The sequence below is a fragment of the Podarcis melisellensis genome, assembly GCF_964234715.1.
Source record: "Podarcis melisellensis genome assembly, chromosome: 9".
NCBI classification, from domain to species: Eukaryota; Metazoa; Chordata; class Lepidosauria; order Squamata; family Lacertidae; genus Podarcis; species Podarcis melisellensis.
Window position 1 is genome coordinate 15,001 of NC_138541.1, and position 19,605 is coordinate 34,605.

At 49.0% G+C, this 19,605-nt stretch overlaps 1 protein-coding gene across 3 annotated transcripts in view; it reads left to right on the forward strand.

The window, feature by feature from the left end:
• The first annotated feature begins 5,092 nt into the window (after positions 1-5,092).
• The window catches only part of LOC309378055 (maestro heat-like repeat family member 5), a 50,234-nt gene continuing 35,721 nt past the window's right edge, over positions 5,093-19,605 (forward strand). Inside the window, exons 1-4 of one of the 3 annotated variants that reach the window (XM_081925840.1) lie at positions 5,093-6,064; positions 8,967-9,127; positions 10,236-10,390; positions 12,021-12,149. In XM_081925840.1, coding sequence (XP_081781966.1) covers positions 6,048-6,064; positions 8,967-9,127; positions 10,236-10,390; positions 12,021-12,149 — 462 coding nt within the window. In that variant the 5' untranslated portion in view covers positions 5,093-6,047. The remainder of the gene's footprint in view (positions 6,065-8,966; positions 9,128-10,235; positions 10,391-12,020; positions 12,150-19,605) is intronic. The other 2 variants (XM_081925839.1, XM_081925838.1) reach the window with 2 other exon arrangements.

Genomic DNA, 19,605 nt, shown 5'->3' on the forward strand with positions numbered 1-19,605 from the left:
TATTACTACTTCCCAGCCACCAACAGAATATTTAAAAAAATGATAAAACATAATATACTACAAACTTCCCTAACCTTTTATAATAACAATTATAATAATAATGATAACAATTTAAAAATTAAAGATAATCATAATTTATTATCGTTCCCCAGCCACTGTGGGCTCCTCCCAACAGACTATTAAAAACACGACAAAACATAATAATTACAAACTTCCCTAAGCCTTTTCTAATAATAATAATAATAATTTAAAAATCAATGATGATAATTATTTCCCACCCACTGTGGGTGGCTCCCAACAGAATACAGTATTAAAAACACGACGAAACGTACAAGCTTCCTTCACGTAAAGCGCGTGGGAAACTCAGAGGAGAAACAGCTGAAGAGAAAACGCAGAGCAGAAAAAGCGCCAAAGGGCGGGCCCCGCCCACAACCCGACCTGTGATTGGCCAAGAGGCCGACCTATTGCTGCCGAGATTTTTATTGTTGCTGCGGCTGCTGGGCATCGAGCGAGGGCGTCCTAGGGGGGACATGACTGGAAAGAAGGAAACGGACCGGAGGGGGGGGAGAAAGGGCAGAAGACGCGCCACCGCCACCATTTTGGTTGAGGGCAGTGGGACCCAGCCTGGCCGTTGGGTGCCGCTGGTCTCCCTCGTGAGGTGGGCGCCTCGTTGCGGGTCCCTGCGGAGAAGGAAGGCCGGAAGGGCCCCCAAATCCCCTCAGGGAGGAGTCCCAACAGTGCCTGAGGGGCCTGGTTTCTCCTGGTTATTATAATTATATTATATTATTATATATATATTCTTGTTGTTATTATATTATATATATTACATAATTATATCATTATATATATATATATATATATGCTTTCGTAGATTTTCACGGGTACAGGAATGCAGGTTTTGGTGTCCTCGGGTGTCTTCCCGTGTAAAAGTTGGGGTGTCTAGGCGACGTTTCGACGAGGTCGTTTCGACGTTTTCGACGATATATATATATTATATATATATATATAATATAATTCTCCTTATTCTCCTCCTCCTCCTACCGTGTCCCTGAGTGCTGCTTCCAAGCTCCCTCAGGAGCAGCCCAGGTAGACTGCCTCTGGCCCAGGAGGCTCTGCCAGAGCAGAAGAGGCACTTGGGAAGCCAGGGTAGCCCCACGAGGTGGGCTCCTGACCCCCCAGCTGTCTTTTGGGGTGCAGCGGCCAAAGTCCTGCTTTTTACCTTTGCCCCTCCAGCCTTTGGCCCGCCTCACCCTGCCAGCGCACAGCTAAGTTGGGGGCAAAGTCCTGCTGGGCGCTGCTGGGCAGATGGCGCGCCTGTGGGTGCTGTGGGGTGCCCTGCTGGGCTGGGGTGAGCCGGGGGGCGAAGGGAGACGGGGGCTGCGAATCCCGTCCCTCTCTCAGTTCCCAAAGTCCTGGCAATTATGCCTCTGAGCAGCAGGTTGGACTAGATGACCCTTGAGGCCCTTCCTTCTCTCCCATTGAGGTGTGTCAGGAGACCTCCAAAAACAGTGGGTTTTCGTTGGAAGGGGACAACACCTGCTTCTGGTGCTCATGAGCAACAGTGAGTGGGAGTCAGTTGCAATCAAGGTGTACTTCCTGCATTGCAGAGGGTGGGCTGGATGACCCTTGAGGGATCTCTGAAGCCTACAATTCTCTGAGGCAAACTGTCAAACTGTTTAGCTTGGGTGTAGGTGCCAAATGAAGACCTTTCTGTGGCAAATAGCCTGGATTGGCATAGATTTTTCTCTTCCTTTGGCAGGGTGCATGGGAGATGGCATGAAGTGGCGGGGAGGCCACAGCCGGCTTAAGACATTTGGTACCTGAGGTGAACCCCAGGATGGAGCCCCTCCCGCCAGTGTAGTGAATTGCAGATGGTGGGATGGTGGCATGAAATAAATTTTGAAGGGGTTTTATTTAATACCAAGAATCCATTGTTGTGAATACATTCATAGAACTTCCTTCCTCCTTGAAAGAGAAAATAATCTTGAGAGCAGAATTCCTAAATGCTTCTAATAGTTTTTTTGTTTCAAATACTGCGGTGACTTTAGGTTCCGGATTAAGCCTCTTAAAAGAAGAAACTATGAGAATGACGTATTTCTTAAAATAAATGAGGGTTATCTCCACCCCCATTGTTCTGCCTGGACGCTGAGGTCCAGTGCTGAGGGTCTTCTGGCGGTTCCCTTGCTGTGAGAAGCCAAGTTACAGGGAACCAGGCAGAGGGCCTTCTCGGTAGTGGCACCTGTCCTGTGGAACTCCCTCCCACCAGATGTCAAAGAGAAAAACAACTACCAGACATTTAGAAGATATCTGAAGGCAGCCCTGTTTAAGGAAGCTTTTAAAGTTTAACAGACCACTGTATTTTAATATTTTGTTGGAAGCCACCCAGAGTGGCTGGGGAAACCCAGCCAGATGGGTGGGATATAAATAATGAATTATTATTATCATTAGTTACAGATAGGTAGCCGTGTTGGTCTGCCATAGTCAAAACAAAAAAAATTCTTTCCAGTAGCACCTTAAAGACCAACTAAGTTAGTTCTTGGTATGAGCTTTCGTGTGCATGCACACTTGGTATGAGCTTTCGTGTGCATGTGTATCTGAAGAAGTGTGCATGTACACGAAAGCTCATACCAATAACTAACTTAGTTGGTCTTTAAGGTGCTACTGGAAAGAATTTTTATTTTATTATTATTATTATTATTATACCACAAAAAGGTATTTAAAGAAGTGTGCATGCACACGAAAGCTCATACGAATAACAAACTTAGTTGATCTCTAAGGTGCTGCTGGAAGGATTTTTTTTGTTTTTGTTTCGACTACAGCAGACCAACATGGATACCTACCTATATCTGGAGACTACAGAGGGAGCAGCCTGCGTAGGGGAAACCTCAGCACCAAACGCAGCAGTAAACCCAGTGCATTTGCCATTACTCACTACATTGTTCACTATATACAAATTGATTCATAAAACCCCTGCTGAGGTCCTCTCATAAATTCCGCAAAAACAAATTAGAGATGAGCCTGCAGTCCCTTCAAATCTGAGTGAGCTGTGTACAGCTATTAACCAAATTAAAAACAACAAAGCCAGAGGACCTCATGGGATACCTGTTGAAGTCTTCAATGTGGGCAGAATTGGACTTGCACAACAACTTCACAAGCTCATCGAAAAAATCTGGGAGAGATCCCAGCAGACATCCCCAGCAGGGATGCCAAAATTATCAATCTCTTTTAAAAAGGTGCAAAGCATCACTTAAAAATATCTGAGGCGACTCCTGAATCCCAAAATGGTTTTAGACCCTCTGGGGGGGACAGTGGACATGATTTTCACTGCTCAACAGCTTTAATAAAAACCAACCCCTGTATATGGTATTTATTGACCTGACTAAGGCTTTCGACACTGTAAATCGTAATGCCCTGTGGACTGTCCTTCTGAAAATTGCTTGCCCAGATAAATTTGTGAACATCATTTGGCTCCTCCATGATAATATGACAGCAACAATCACAGATAACAGTGGCTCTCAAAGTGAACCATTCACATTGGGATCAGGTATTAAACTGTGTTGCATTATCGCCACAACTCTATTCATTATTTTTATTGCCATGATCCTACACTTTTCCAAAGGGAAACTCCCCTCCAGAGTAGAAATCACATATCAAACAGATTGAAAGCTCTTTAATCTGAGCAGGCTGAAAGCAAATAGTAAGGTAACTTCCATCATAGAGCTTCAGCATGCTGATGACAACTCAATGGTATAATGTTGGAAAATGTTGATCACTTCTCCTACCTTGGCAGGTTACAGATAGGTAGCCGTGTTGGTCTGCCATAGTCAAAACAAAAAAAAATTCCTTCCAGTAGCACCTTAAAGACCAACTAAGTTAGTTCTTGGTATGAGCTTTCGTGTGCATCTGAAGAAGTGTGCATGCACACGAAAGCTCATACCAAGAACAAACTTAGTTCGTCTTTAAGGTGCTACTGGAAGGAATTTTTTTGTTTTGCCTACCTTGGCAGTTGTCTTTCCATAATGGCCAACATTGATGCTGAAATCCAGTATCACCTGATATCTGTGAGTGCAGCTTTCTCCCGATTGAAGTGCAGAGTGTTTGAGGACTGGGATATTCACAGGGAAACCAAAATGCTTGTTTACAAAGCTATTGTACTACCAATCAAATGCCATCTCAAACTCCTCAAAAGATTCCATCAACGGGGTCTCTGAAAAAATTTACACATCACTTGGGAGGGCAGGTGAACGAATATCAGTGTACAGTGGTACCTCAGATTACATACACCAGGTTACATACGCTTCAGTTACAGACTCCGCTAACCCAGAAATATTACCTTGGGTTAAGAACTTTGCTTCAGGATAAGAACAGAAATCATGCGGCAGCAGGAGGCCCCATTAGCTAAAGTGGTGCTTCAGGTTAAGAACAGTTTCAGGTTAAGAACAGACCTCTGGAACGAATTAAGTACGTAACCAGAGGTACCACTGTACTGGAAGAAGCAAAGATCACCAGTGTCGAAGCAATGATTCTTCAACATCAACTTCGTTGAACTGGTCATGTTGTGCAGAGGCCTAATTATTGTCTTCCAAACCAACTACAGTCATACCTCAGAAGTTGAATGAAATCAGTTCCCGAAGTCTTCTTGACTTCCAAAATGTTTGGAAACCAAAGCTCCTGCAGCCAATCGGAAGCCACGGAAGTCCCATCGGACGTTCAAGTTCCAAAGAATGTTCGCAAACTGGAACACTCACTTCCGGGTTTGCGACGTTAGGAAGCCAAAATGTCCAAGTACCAAGGCGTTTGACAACCAGGGTACAACTGTACTCTATTCCAAACTTTAAGATGGAAAGCGTAATGCTGGCAGTCAATAAAAGAGGTTTAAAGAGTCTCTCAAGGCAAATCTAAAAAACACCGACAACTGGGAAACACTGGCCCACGAGCACTCCAGTTGGAGAACAGCCTTTACCAAAGGTGTCATGGGCTTTGAAAACACTCGAACTCAGGTTGAAGGGGAGAAATGAGCTAAGAGAAAGGCGCGTTTGGCAAATCCTCACCATGATCAACTCCCAGTGCAGAAGGACATACAGTGTACGGATTCAAAATTGGCCTCCACAGTCACTTATGGGCTCACTGTTAAAACTGTGTTTATGGAAGACAACCTTACTTGGCTATGAGTGATCGCCAAAGGAGAAGAAGACTATAAAGACACCAGTCTCCACCGTGCCTCATTTCCAAAGGGAAACAGACACTGTGTAAGCACCTGGAACCCCTGGAATCCCACATCTCTCAGAGACTGGGGTGGCATGCAACTATATTTATCCATCTGCTTAATTCTTCCCATCAGTTAAATCACAGCATATGATTTATTGGTAACAATCCTGATCCCACCTTTTGGGAAAAACAATTGTATTGATTGAAATTGTTTTTGCGTGTTATGATTCTCTTCAGAATTAATAAGAAACAGTTTCACCATGTCACTTCCAGAATATTCCCAGTCTAATGGAATTCATGTCATGATAGCAACTCCTTATCAAACCAGAAGAGTCACAATATGATCTTCATTTGGCACTATTAAATTACAGAGTTACACCATTAGAACCTGGGATGGTTCACCGCAGTCTTTGGGAAGAAGGTCAAAATTGAAAAATGAAACCAGTTTGGGAGAGAAAATTTATTAGAAATAAGACCCAGAATGGATTACAGCAGAAGGGGCTCTGTGCTGCGACTTCGCACAACCTGCACCTATTTTAAAACATGGAGGTGCAGCGTGTTCAGGCCCTTGTTGCAGCAAGAGGAGCCCTGTGCTGCTGCCCTTTCTGCCCTGACCTCTGGGCATCTGCTATGTGCTGGCACTTCTCTCCGCAGTGGGCAGGGAACTCCAGAGCTTCCAAGCCTTCAGTGCTGGCGCTGACAGACTGGGATGAATGCAGTCCGTGATTGTGATGTCACGTATGACATAAAGTACATTGTGGTGAACTGGAGAACAGAGTTGCCCACAAACGTCTGGAAAATGTCAGCCAAGTTGAGTCAGACAAAATTCACAAAAGAACATGACTCTCTGTGGAAGGTAATTGGTGGACAGAAGTTGAGACCTTATCTTAGATGATTGTCAGATCTTTGGCCTTGTGCTTGGCAAGGCGGGGCGAGACTCATGTGTGTGGAGCAGGAGGGAGGCTGGTGCGAAGGGTGGAGGGGGCTCCATTTCCCTGGCTATGCCAAGACAAATGGTTTCAGCTCATTGGAGGCAGCAGATCACCATGTAGGAGCCCCAGACCCAAGGAGCTGCCCGGCTGCACATGCCTTTTGCAGGTGGAAATGTGCAAGCCATCAAGTAATGTAGCTCACCTGTCTCTCTTGAGCTGCTGGCTCCCCACTTACCCACCTACCCACCCTAAAGCCCAGGTGTGGTTTTAACGGGTGCACATTAGCACTGGTGTTTCCGTAATTGAGTCTCCTGACTAAGAAAGCTGTATCTGTGGACTGTTTGCTGTGTAAATGTGAAGGAACAAAGACTCTGGTCAGCCTATACAGGCCTGGAGCTCTCTCAGGCAATCCATTGTCACACCAACCAGCAATTCAGCAGGGGGAGGAACTGAACCCAGCCCTTCCTCTTCCTTCTCGCCTTTCTCTGAAGTGGAAAGTTTGCAAGAGTCTAACAGGCTAAAGACAATGCTATCTTCAATCCATAAAATGCAGCAACAGTTCTGTGGTGCCCTAAAAGGGCTGAAGTGAGGATGGGAACAAGACTGTGGAGCAGCTCTGGCTGAGGACTCCTTTCTGCTCCACTTCAGCTGCAATTAAACAACCAAATTCAATATCTCAGAGATAGGGAACCTGTGTCGTTCCAGGTGATTCGCAAGGGGATATGAGCAACCACTAATGGAGCATTCACATTTATGTATCTGTTACTTTCTCACATATGCTGTAGATTTTATGTCTGACTTCCTTGAGTAATGTTTTCTTTTGAAATATTTAAGACATTTTTTTTGTTAAATTTGTGTTAAATATGTAGTTAATATTTTAGTTTCCTGTTAATTATGTTTCTTTGAATGTATACTTTAGATTTGACTTTCTTCAGTAATCTTTTAATCTGGATTGTTTTATTTGATGTTTTAAAGTGTTGTAAGATGTTTTGAGATTTTTTTTCTTTCCCCCCTCTAAAGTGGTAAAGATACGAAGTGAATAAGAATAATAAGAAATAATAATTAGAGAAGCCTTGCTCAAAGCAGTCCATTGCTGCCACTTTACTCCAGTCATGGTAACTTCTGTGCCTAACAGCTTCTCCTCTGAGTCTGCACAGGAGTGTGGAGAAAGAGGGTCCCTGCTGCATCCACAGCAGGATGAGGTGTTTGGTCATATTTCTGGAATAACAAACCAAACTGCCCCCCATGCCCCAATCAGGGACATACCTAGGGATTTATTGAATTATTATTATTTATTTATTTTAAAGTCCAGTGGCACCTTAGAGACCAACTAAGTTTGTTCTTGGTATGAGCTTTCGTGTGCATGCACACTTCTTCAGATACCATGAAACCAACACGGCTACCTTCCTGAATCTAATACCCAGGGGTTGGTCAAGTTGGGCCCCGCCAAGGATGCAGGCCTGGGTGCATGGGTGCAAAATTGTGCCTCTCCACTCTGGTTCAGAGTGGCTAGCATCCCACCTGGCCATCTGTGCATTCCCCAGACCACTGCTCTGCTGCTTGGGGTGGGGGGCAATACAGCTCCTTACCCAGGGTGCAAGGGACAAGGAGGGTGTCGATGCAGCTCTTTGCCAAGGGCACTCGGGAGCCTAGGTACACCTCTGGCCCCAATTCACCCTACTTTCCATTAACCTGGGCCCCAAATGGATAAGTAAGGAACTTACAACCATCCTTTGGGTTGCTGCTTGATTAACAATTGATTAACAATTGAGTGGGAAATGTCAACTTTTCTGTTAACTGAAGCTGGCAGATTGCCCTGTGTGAAAAACTCACAGCATCAGGCTCTCCCAGGGGCTCAGTGAACCTGGCTGTCTAGCAGCTCTTTGCTTCCCTTTCTGGACTGATGTCAATGTTTCAGCACAAAATAATAATAATAATAATAATAATAATAATAATAATAATAATAATAATAATAATTCCAATAGCACCTTAGAGACCAACTAAGTTTGTTAGCCAGTGTGGTGTAGTGGTTAAGAGTGGTAGATTCGTAATCTGGTGAACTGGGTTCGCGTCTCCGCTCCTCTACATGCAGCTGCTGGGTGACCTTGGGCCAGTCACACTTCTCTGAAGTCTCTCAGCCCCACTCACCTCACAGAGTGTTTGTTGTGGGGGAGGAAGGGAAAGAAGAATGTTAGCCGCTTTGAAACTCCTTCGGAAAGTGATAAAGCGGGATATCAAATCCAAACTCTTCTTGTTATTGGTATGAGCTTTCGTGTGCATGCACACTTCTTCAGATACCAATGTTTCAGCAGGTGAGGAAAAGCTGTTCCTTTGATGAGGGGGATTCCCCAAATGTCACTGACTCCCTTATTCTTTTGGCCCTTGTAGGCCTATGTGTGCATGGTGCTATACTTTGGCTTGTACATGTTCTGTTAAAGTTCAGAAAGTTTATGTATTTCACCTTATTCTGCTACTCTTCTATTATGGTTTTATTAGATCTTTATAGAACTTCATGCTGGTCAGCTCTGCATTTTTAGCTGTGTGGGCTCTGTAATCACATGGGGAGGACTGAGGAGGCTGTCTTCCTTTGTTATATTCTTTTGGAGAACACACAGTCTCTCATATTAAATATTGGACAATGAGCTCTTTATAAACTGCCATTCAAAAAAATGGTTCTCTTCTTTGTGCCCTCTGTCTAGTCTTTTTTTGAGAAGACTTGCAATAACGTTTAACATGATATTACAAGGTGATGGTGGGCTTAGGAAACATCTAAGTAATCTTTGGGAAAGATATTTCTGCCTGCCTCAGCTCTCAGTTCTGTTCCAGGATCTGCTCCGTTTTCAAGAGAGCAAGTCCCCGGAAGAATAGAGTGCGGGCTCATCCAGCGAGAGAAGAGGAGCACAGTTGGAGCAGAGACACAGCGCCTGCAGCTCTTCCCCGGCAAAAGGAGAGGGCAGAGCCACACAAGGAAGAGCTAGACGAGAATGGTGAGCTGTCAGCCTTAGGCAGAAGAAGGGCGTCATGAAGTCCCGGTGAGGCACCCTTTTCCACAGGGAGGGGCTCAGATGCTGTGTTTGAGCCCTCACCCCACCCCCTGGGAAAGGCTGCTTTACTTGCTGGCTGCAGAGAGCAGAGCTGAACTGCTTCTCTTTCGGTGGCAGCACTACTGCCCACAACCCACACCCACTTTTCATGTATTAGGACAGAACTTGCATAAATGTTTTTTTTTTTTAAATAACTTTTATTCAAAATTAAAACAAAACATATTATCCAGAAACATATCATCCTTATTTCCCCCCATTTTCCTCCCTCCCCCCACAGAACCCACCCACCCCCGACTTCCCTCAGTTCCAGTCTTTGATTTCTCTAAAAATGCAGTTTTCTGCATGTTACACAGTTGTATAAAGGAGTCCAGTTTGCTTTGTTGTATCTTCAAATACTTTGTAAAGGGTTCCCATTCATCTTTAAAGTCACAGTTATCCTTGTCCCATAGCTTGTATGTCAGTTTTGCCAGTTCTGCATGGTCCATCAATTTTTCTTGCCAGGATTCTTTGGTTGGGGTTTCTTCAGTCTTCCATTCTTGTGCTACCAGAACTCTTGCAGCTGTTGTCGCATACATGAAGATGTTTTTCAGCTTTTTTTGGCAGATCTTTCCCTACAATCCCTAATAAAAATGCTTCAGGTTTTTAAACAAATGTTGAATGGAACATTTTCTTCAATTCACTGTATATCATTTCCCAAATTTTTTTAATTACCTTACAATCCCACCACATATGATAAAATGTCCCCTCCTTTTCCTTATACTTCCAACATATATTTGAACTAGTTTTGTACATTTTCCCTAACTGCACTGGTGTTGTGTACCATCTGTACATCATCTTCATGTAATTCTCCTTCAATAGGGAACAATCTGTAAATTTTAGGTCAGTTTTCCATAATTTTTCCCAATCTTCCATCATAAGGTTGTGACCTACATCTTGTGCCCATTTAATCATAACTGGTTTTACCTCTTCATAGAAATTGCAAAAATGTTAATAAAAAATAAATGACCCATTCGGAATGGCCTGGTCAGGGTTCACTCTTTCCTTTTACCAGAATCACAGATCTGCTTCTGCAACCTGAGGAATCTCCGGGAAGGAACGGGTCCCTTCCTGGTGCAGGCCTCCATCGACAACCTTTGTGCCCTGGCAGAGACGAAGCTGGCTGGGGTCCTGCGGGCCATCTGCAAGTATCGCCAGAGCATCCACAAGGTAGGCAGGAAAACTCTGTGACTGTGAGATGCTCCCAAATGCCTCATGGCCGCTCCCAACAGATTCATGCCGATGTTAAATAGCAATGGCAATAAGGCTTAGCTGCAGAAGGGAACTGAGGGTCTCCTGGATCTGGTCTGCTTGTGACCCCCAATGATTACACATCATTTATGGCATAGGGAAACCCAGCCAGATTGGTGAGGTATAAATAATAAACTTATTATTATTATAAAATGTGGTTTCTACATCCTCACAGTCAAAACACCCTTAGGTGAATCATGCTGTGTTCTGCCTCTCAAGATGCTTTTTGAACTTGGAGCCATTATCAGCCATCAGGAAGAGCACCCATCAGAAGGGCTCTTCTGCCGTTGGAACTTTTCTGGATGTTCCTTAGGCACTTCCAAGCAAGCACCACCTGCAAAAGGCACCTACTGACCTTGGGAGCAGCAGGGGGACCTGCATGCCCCCCAGCTGCAGCTTGGGGTGTCCGTCTGGGCACTTCTGAAGCATTTATGTGAAGCAGAGTGGTGTCTGGGAGAGTCAGACACACAGACTGCGATGGTGTGTGTGGCCAGATAGGAGAAAGCAGAAAGGGTGGCTCAGGGGGGGACACAAGGAGGACTGCTCCGTCTTGGTGTTGGGGTGTGGTGGTGAGGCAAATTGGTGGGAGGGTTTCAGGAATGTGCCCCCCCCAGAGCACAGGGAAAGAGTTAGACTCAGAAATTGAACTAAGTGAATGAGGGAACAATTCTGTAGATGAGAGCTGGCTGACAGAGTCAAGAAAGGGCAGTTCAACCCCCCCTTCCTGGGGAAGACACTGTTATCTCTCAAGGGGAGGAAGAGTTGGAAGGCAGCCAGAGCATAGCAGATAAGCAGAGGTCAGTGGGGAGGGGGCAGGCCAGCCTCTCAGTCCCCGTTCTAGGCATCTGGATAAGATCATAAGGGCAAGAGGGGGAAGGCGGGAGTTTAACGTCCTTCCTGCTGTGGGAGATGTGAAGATTCAGACTGACCAAATGTCAGCAGGCGAGAAGCTGTGCTCTGGATGTGTGGGGTTTTTTTGTAAATAAACATACATAAAACTGTCGGAGAATGATTACTTCTTATCCGGGCTTGCTTGCCTGCCAGAGATCATTACAGAGGGCAGCTGACCAGCACTGACCAGAGCAGGCCCCTTTGTGGCACCTGCTTGAATAGAAGCTGCAACAAAGGACCTTCCTCTGGCGCCAGCCATGTCTGCAAAGGTATCTCTTTTTTCAGCTTGGTCATCAGGTGAGTGACAGGAAAGAGGCCCCAGCGAACTGTTAAAATGGCCCACAAGGCCAGGGGAGTTCAGGATCCACCCCTGTTCTGTGAGAGGAAAGCCTTGTAGTCCTCCAAGTGAGATGTGAGGGGCCTTGTGCTAAGCTTCAATCTGTCTCTCCCTGCAAGCATTTCTGTGGCTTCTCACCAGCATGAATTCTTTGAGGAGTCAGCTGTGAGTTCAGACGGAAGCCTCTTTTCTCTTCTTTTTTCAGGGTGCCTTGAGTGAATCCAATGCTGGTCTTTGCTGCTTTTTGCATGCATCCACAAACCACCTTTGGCACTTGACATGAGACTTTTGGTTTCCTTTAGCATTCCCTTCTTTTTGCAGATCTCTCCAAAGCATCGGTTGCGTATTAATGAAATCCTGCAGGCTGTGATCAGGTCGGCACATAGTGTAGACTACAAACTGGCTAAAGTCATCATCAAACTAGCTGCTGAAGATATGCTGAGGACCACAGTAAGGAGCGAACTGGTGAAATAGATGCTTCATATATCACTAAGATGAAGGAGTGAGCGATGCTGGCTCTTTCCCACCACCTTTCAAGCCTTGCAATATTTTACTTATTTTTTCATTAATTTTGTATACCACCCTTCATCTGTAGATCCCAGTGCAGTTCACAACATAAAATTATAATATAAAAAGCACAAAATACATAATAAAAATAAGGATATAAGCAACCCAATAATTTCCAGTACTTGGGCATATTGCAAATACGGGAGAATTTCATTCAATCAGAGCCCTGGTGGAACAACAGGCCATCTCATTAGCCCATCCCCAGTAATAGCAGCTAAGAAAAAGGTGTGGTTGGCATCCTAGTCTATGCTGACCGTAGCTGCCTTTCCCTAGACATCATCTGAGCCTTCAGTGACAGAGATGGGTCTAGGAGCTCCCCAAACAATGCACTTGTTTCTTCAGAGGGAGAATAACTCCCAGACCTTGGAGACTCTTTTCACCGAGTCTTCCATCTTACCAAGATTCTTTATCAGTTTGTTGGCCTTTCCAGCTCACCACTGCACCCAGGCACTGGCTTAAAACAGTCACAGCCTCTTCCAAGTCAGATGCAAGACAGAAACAGAGCTGGGTGTCATCACCATACTGCTGAAACCCTGCCCCAGACCTCCCAGAGACCCTTCTCAATGGCTTCATATAGATGTTAAACAGCGCGGGGGTAAAATGGTGCCCCAACAGCACAACTGCCAAGGGGCAGCATAACTCCCCAGTGTTATTCTCTGACTGGACTCGTGGGTAGGAGCAGAACTGCTGGACCACAGTGCCACCAGCTCATGGAGAAGGTCCAGAGCAGCAAGGTCTCCATTCTCATCCCTCTCCTGAAGACAGTTCTCTACCAGGTTGACCAAGGCAGATTCTGCCCCAAAGCAGAGCCTGAAGCCAGGATGGAAGAGGTCAAGACAACCCATTTCCACTAAGGGTGTCTGCAACTGGACTACCACCACCTTCTCAACCACCTCACACCCAAAGGGGTATTTGTGGCAGGGTGGTAATTGTCAAGCACATTGGGGTCCAGGGAGGTCCTCTTTAGGAGCAACCAGCCCCACCCCACACAAATGTTGACAGAGGGGTCTAGTGAGGAGTCCTGCACAACCTGCAGGTTCACCAGGGAGGAGCCCTGGGCACCGCCTGGCCTCTGTGTGGCCAGGAGGCAGCAGTAGCCAGAAGTGCCTTTGACCACTTTGCACAGACTCAGTTATCAGTTACTCTGGGTCCTGCAGTGGTCCAGATGAGATTTCTGCAATGTGCTCCACATGTGTCTGCCCTTGCAGGTGCTCTGGGAATCTTAGGTGCCTTGAAATGCAGCCACCCATGTTTTCACCACAACCAGTTAGCTGGACCATGTTCCAGGGATCTTCCACAATCCCCCTGCCAACATGTTTCCAGGTTAAACTGAAGGAGCTGCTTCTTGTCTTTTAATGGCCTGTGGTGATAATTTCTGGAAAACAACCTTTCACCATAGGTTGAGCTGCCCAAGGTCCCAGCTCACAGAGGACCAACGCCAGTTCTTGTTATATACAAAAGTCTTTATTAAGGTTCAGTTTCGATTCCAAAGCTGCGGCGCGCAGCTCTACGTCTCAACCCTAGACTGCTGCTCCACCTCCTCCTTTGCTCCTTTCTCCTCTGGGTCCGTCTGCCCGCTGGGGTGTTGCCCTTTCTGGACTCTTCTGATGCTGAAGAGTCCCCGGATTCTTCCCCCTGCCTCCGGCGTGCTTTAGGACCTGGCTCCCAATCCGCGCTCCCGGCTGTCCCGCGTGCCTGTGCATTTGAACTTGGCGCGCGCGCCCAGCCGGCAACCTTCCTCCTGACCGTTACACTGCTCCTGTCACTGCTTCCCCCTTCGGGGGGGCTAGCTGGATCTGACTTCCCCTCCATTCCCTCACTCAGCGATAGGGGCGTGGTCAGCCCTGACTCATCTTCTCTTTCCCCTGGAGGGGAAGCCGGTCCTGACACATGGGACTCTTCCCCCCCCCCCGCTACGCTCTGGAGGGGAAACTGGTCCCGATCTCCAGCTGCTGCTTTGGGAGTCACCGCTGGCCCCTTGCTTCTGGTGCGTCCCTCCTGGGACCCCCCTTGCTCTGGCTATCGGTGCCCCCTTCTGGGAATCTTCCGAATCGCTGGACAGGCTCATGGAATCTCTCGCCCCACTGTCATCCTCACCTACGCTGCCCTCGGATTGTTCCCCTTCGCTCTCCGCTTCCTCTCTCCCCTTGTGCCTCTGCTCCTGAACCCCTGACATCCATCCCCCCTTCGAAGCCCCCATTCCCCCTCCTCCTCTTCGGGTGCGGGTTCCGGGTGCTCCAGTGTTGTGGGGGTGAGTGCGGGATACAGTTCCTCCCCTCTGATGTGCAGCCGGCTGGTTGGGTCCGGCCAGTCCGGAATGGGCTCGTCGACGTCGATCTCCTCTGCTTCCATCTCTCTGCAGCTGTGCTCGAACCCAGGATCCTCCCCCAACACGTCCATGTCCGTCTCCCCCCCGGTCGCCTCGGGGGATGCTGCCTGCCCCTTCAGCATTTCCCTGCTCCAGCCCCCCTCCTGTTGATCGTCCCACCAATAAGAGCGGTCTGTAACAGACCCCGAGAGTGATCCCTCCGGGGAGCGTGTGTCGGGTGCTGGTTCCTCGTCTGATGAGAACCCCTGGAACGTGCTGGCTGAAAGTGTGGGTGTGAAAAGATATTTGTCGAAATAATCTGCCGGCATAGGTCTGTGTGGGAAGAGTGCATGGAACTCGTCTTTGAGGTAGTGCTCCTCCACCGCATAGTACGGTACCCAGCTGTTGGCGCTGGCCGGGGTACCTTCCCTGGCGAGAAGATACTCAACCCCCTCTTCCCCCCATCTCGAGTCCAAAATCTCCGTGACGCCGTTGAGTGGCCCTGCTCTCGGCGACCCTCCTCCTGTTGGCGATTTGCGGGGTGGGTCTGGTACGTTCCCTGGCGCCTGGAACCTGTGGGGTTCCTTGTAGGGTGTAAGCACTGATCTATGAAAGACCGGGTGCATTCTGGAACCCTCCGGGAGTGTCAACCGGAAGGCTACCGGATTGATTTGTGCCTCGACTTGGTAAGGTCCTAGCTGTTTGTGTCGGAGCTTCTTCTTAGCTAACGTCCTGGCCGGCACTGCCTGGGCTGCTAACCAGACCCAGTCCCCCACCCGTATGTCTTCCCCGACTCTCCTGTGCCTGTCTGCCTGCACCTTGTATGCTTGCTTTGTCCGTTCTAAATGCCTTTGGAGCTGCTCGTGGACGTCCCGCAATTCCTCTGCCCAAGCCTCTGCTCCCTGTGTCTCCCCCTCCCCCACTTTCTCTAATCCCGGGAAGGTTCTGGGATGCCGTCCATTGTTGGCGAAGAACGGTGTCACCCCTGTGGATACGTGCTTCGTGTTGTTGTAGGCAAACTTGGCTAGCGGTAGGTAGTCCACCCAGGTTGAGGGCTGTTGATTCGCGTAGCATCGCAGGTACTGCTGCATGATGGCGTTGACCCTCTCCGCTTGTCCGTTGGTTTGCGGATGTCTTGCCGACGCTAAGTTGATCTTGACGTTCAGGATGCCCAGCAGCTTCTGCCAGAAGCTCGAGATGAATTGGCGACCCCGGTCGGACCAGATGGACCGCGGTAAGCCGTGAACCTTGAATACGTGGTCTATGAACAGCTTGGCTGTCTGTTCCGCTGTGGCGACCTTCGCGCAAGGAATGAAGTGCGCCATCTTGGTGAACAGATCTACGACCACGAGTACCGCTGTCTTGCCTCGCGAGTTGGGCAGATCTGTGACAAAGTCCAGGGCCACTTTCTCCCACGGCTCGAGAGGCGTCTGTAGCGGTTCCAACAATCCCGCTGGTGGCCTGTGTACTGGTTTGTCCCTTTGGCATGTGTCACACCTCGTGACATAATCCGCGACTTCTCCCCTCATCTTGGGCCACCAAAAGTCTCTGGCAACTAATTCCGCCGTCTTGTCCTTGCCGAAGTGCCCGGCGCTGGGCGCGTCGTGTAACTGCTGCAGCACTTTCGCGCGGAGGTCGTCCCCCGGCACGTAGAGAGCCCCCTTGCGGATGAGCAGTCCGTCGCGTATCTGGAACTCATCGTCCTTCGCTGTGCCTCTCCGCACCTCCTCCATCTTGGATCGTGCGAAGGAATCCGTCTGCAGCGCGCGACGTACGGCGTCCAGGTCCACGGTGGCCGAAGCGCACGCCCACACTTCCAGTGCGAAAATGTGTTTGGCTGCCACCGGTGCCGCTTCCTCGAGATACTGCGGCTTCCTGGATAGCGCATCCGCCATGACGTTGTTGTCTCCCGGGATGTATTCTACCCTGAAGTCGAAATCCGCGAAGAACTCCGCCCAGCGGATGTGTCTCTGGTTTAGGAACCGCGCCGTGCGCCAGTACTCCTCTATGGTCCGTGCGTACCTGCACCGTGTGTTTGGCTCCGACGAGGAAGTGCTGCCACGCTTTGAAGGCTGCATGAATGGCCAGCAACTCCCTGTCCCAGATGGTGTAGTTCTGTTCCGACTTGCTGAGTTTTCGGGAGTAGAATGCGCACGGCCTCCAGTCCCCTTGCAGATCTTGTTGCAACAGGACCGCCCCCACCGCTCTGTCCGAGGTGTCCGTCTCAACCCTCATTGGTTTGCTGGGGTTGACGTGTAGCAGCTGTTCTTCGGACGCGAAGAGACGCTTGAGTCTCTGAAAGGACTGTTCCGCCTGGTCCATCCAGGTGAACTTCTTCTTCTTGGAGCTGAGGGTGTCCGTGATGGCTGCCGTCTCCATCGCGAACCCCTTGATGAACTTGTGATAAAAGTTGGCGAAGCCGACGAACTTCTGGACCTCCTTCCGATTGCGTGGGCTCTTCCAGTCCAACACCGAGCGGACCTTGGTGCTGTCCATGGCGAGTCCCTTGTTGGACAGCTTGTAGCCCAGGAAATCCACCTCCGTCATGTCGAACTGGCACTTCTCCAGTTTGGCGTAAAGTCTGTGCTCCCGTAGTCTCTGCAGGACCTCCTTGACGTCTCTCTCATGAGCCTCCTGCGATTCCGAAAAAATCAGGATGTCGTCCAGGAAGCAGATGCACTTCTTGTAGAGGAGTCCCGCTAACACGTGGTGCATGAAGGCTTGAAAACAATGGGAGCCATTTTGTAAACCAAATGGCATAACTCTGTATTCATAGGTGCCCAAAGGCGTAAACATGGCTGTCTTTCACTCATCGCCCTCCCACACACGTATGAGGTTGTACGCCCCTCGAAGATCCAACTTGGTGAAGATGCGTCCCTTCCTTACCGTCGCGAGTAGGTCGTCGATCTTGGGCATGGGGAATGCCTTGGGCTTCGTCCTCGAATTTATGACCCTGTAATCAACTACTAGCCTCTTTTGGGGCGTGTCCTTTTTCTTCACAAAAAACACGGGACTGCCCCCCACTGCTTTGGACTCCTGGATGAATCCTCGCTTCAAGTTGTGATCTATGAACTCCCTGAGTTCTTGCAGTTCGTCTTCAGACATGGAATACAGTTTCCCGGTCGGCAGCGTCGCCCCCGGCAGGAGGTCAATCTTGCAATCGTAGGGCCTGTGGGGAGGCAGCTTGTCCGCTTCCTTCTCGCAGAAAACCTCCAAAAACGCCGTGTACTTGTGGGGTACCGCTTGCAGCATGCCTAAGTGTAGCTGCGGGTCATCCTCTTGGCCCTCTTCCTCCGGGTTAGTCAGGATGCAGTGTTCTGCGCAGTAGGAGGAGCAGAAAGTTAATTGATGCTGGTACCAGGCCAATGCCAGGCTGTGCCTGTGCAGCCAACTCATGCCCAATACTACGGGCGTGTCTGACAGGTGGGTGACATTGAAGCTGATGACTTCCCGTGATTTCCAATTCGCATCACCATCGGCGGCGTTTGCTTGACCACCTGTCCCCCCAGCAAGTCTCTTCCATCGACCGTGACGACTTTCAGGGGCATCGTGGCTGGCAGGAGCGCTATGCGATGTTGCTTGATGAAATCCACTCCTGTAAAGTCTGCATTACTACCAGAGTCAATAGTAATGGGCATTTCCATAGTGAATCCATTGGGTAGCTGGAGCGATGCAGTGAGTTGCACCACTGGTTTGGGCGGGAGTGGGTCTGTGGGCTGTAAAATCTCTGGGGACTGCTTCACTGACTCGCCTGGCTGGGCCCCAGTGCTTCCGCCTCCAGCCAGGCTTCGTCGTTTCCCTGTAGCTGTTCCCCTTGCTGCACTGCTCCTTTTACTGTTGCTGAGGCTGCAGTGTGCTTTTGGAGCCTCTGGGGACACTCTTTGGCCATGTGCTGTGCACTGTCGCAGATGTAACACTTCCTGCTTCCTCTAGGAGGCTTCGCCTTGACTGCTCCTGGTGTTTGGGCTCTGGTTGCTGTCTGAGCCCTGGCACCACCTATCTCCACTATCTCCATCGGCTCTTCTCCCCCTCCCAGTGGAGGCGTGGACTGGGCGCGCGCTGTCTCTCTGGGTAGGAAAGGAGTTGATCTGGCTGGTGTGCGTCCCAAACGTCCGTCATCTTTGCTCCAAGGGCGTTCTTCCAGACGCACCCCTATCGCCAGCGCTCTGTGGACGACTTCCGTGGTGCTGTTGGGTCTGTCCCCCCTCGCAATTTCATCCTTCACAGCCCCATTCAGCCCCTCCCAGAACAGGTCTCGGACGGCTGCTGAGTCCTTTTCCCAGCCCAGCGCATTTACCAACGCAAAAAAGCGGGAGTGATATTGTCTCACAGTGGCTTTCCCCTGCTTCAACCCATGCATTTCCCTTCTGGCCACATCCACATCAACCGTTGATTGAAAACAAGCGTCCATCGCCTTGATAAAAGCTGTTGAATCCTTGAGGGCGGGGTCATTTTCGCGCCACAAATTGCGCAGCCACGATTTAGCTTCCCCATGCAGATGAGTTATTATGAACCCCACTTTCTCCTCCTCATCTCTAAAGTCTTTCCGAAGCAAATTGAGCGCGAAAACTATGTCTGCCCTGAAGTTAGGATACTGCTGCAGATTCCCGTCGAAATGGGATACGATGCTGCCCCCCCTTTTTCCGAGGCCAACTCCCTCCGGCTTGGGTCCTGGCAGCCCCTCTTTCCTCAAAAGTTCCCACCTGGTTTGCAGATCCTGGCAGAACGCTGCTGTTTCTTCCTCTCTCTTTCTGGATGCTGCTACCTCCATGGAAAGCCTCGTGACTGCTTCTTGCAGGGCTGTCACTTCCTCTGTAGCCATCCTTGCCGATCTTCGTGAGCTCGCAAAACACCAAGTTTTGCCCCTCGCTGCGCCAACTCACGCTGCGAAGGTTTTAGTGAGACGGAACTTACTGTCAGAGCTGCCCAAGGTCCCAGCTCACAGAGGACCAACGCCAGTTCTTGTTATATACAAAAGTCTTTATTAAGGTTCAGTTTCGATTCCAAAGCCGCGGCGCGCAGCTCTACGTC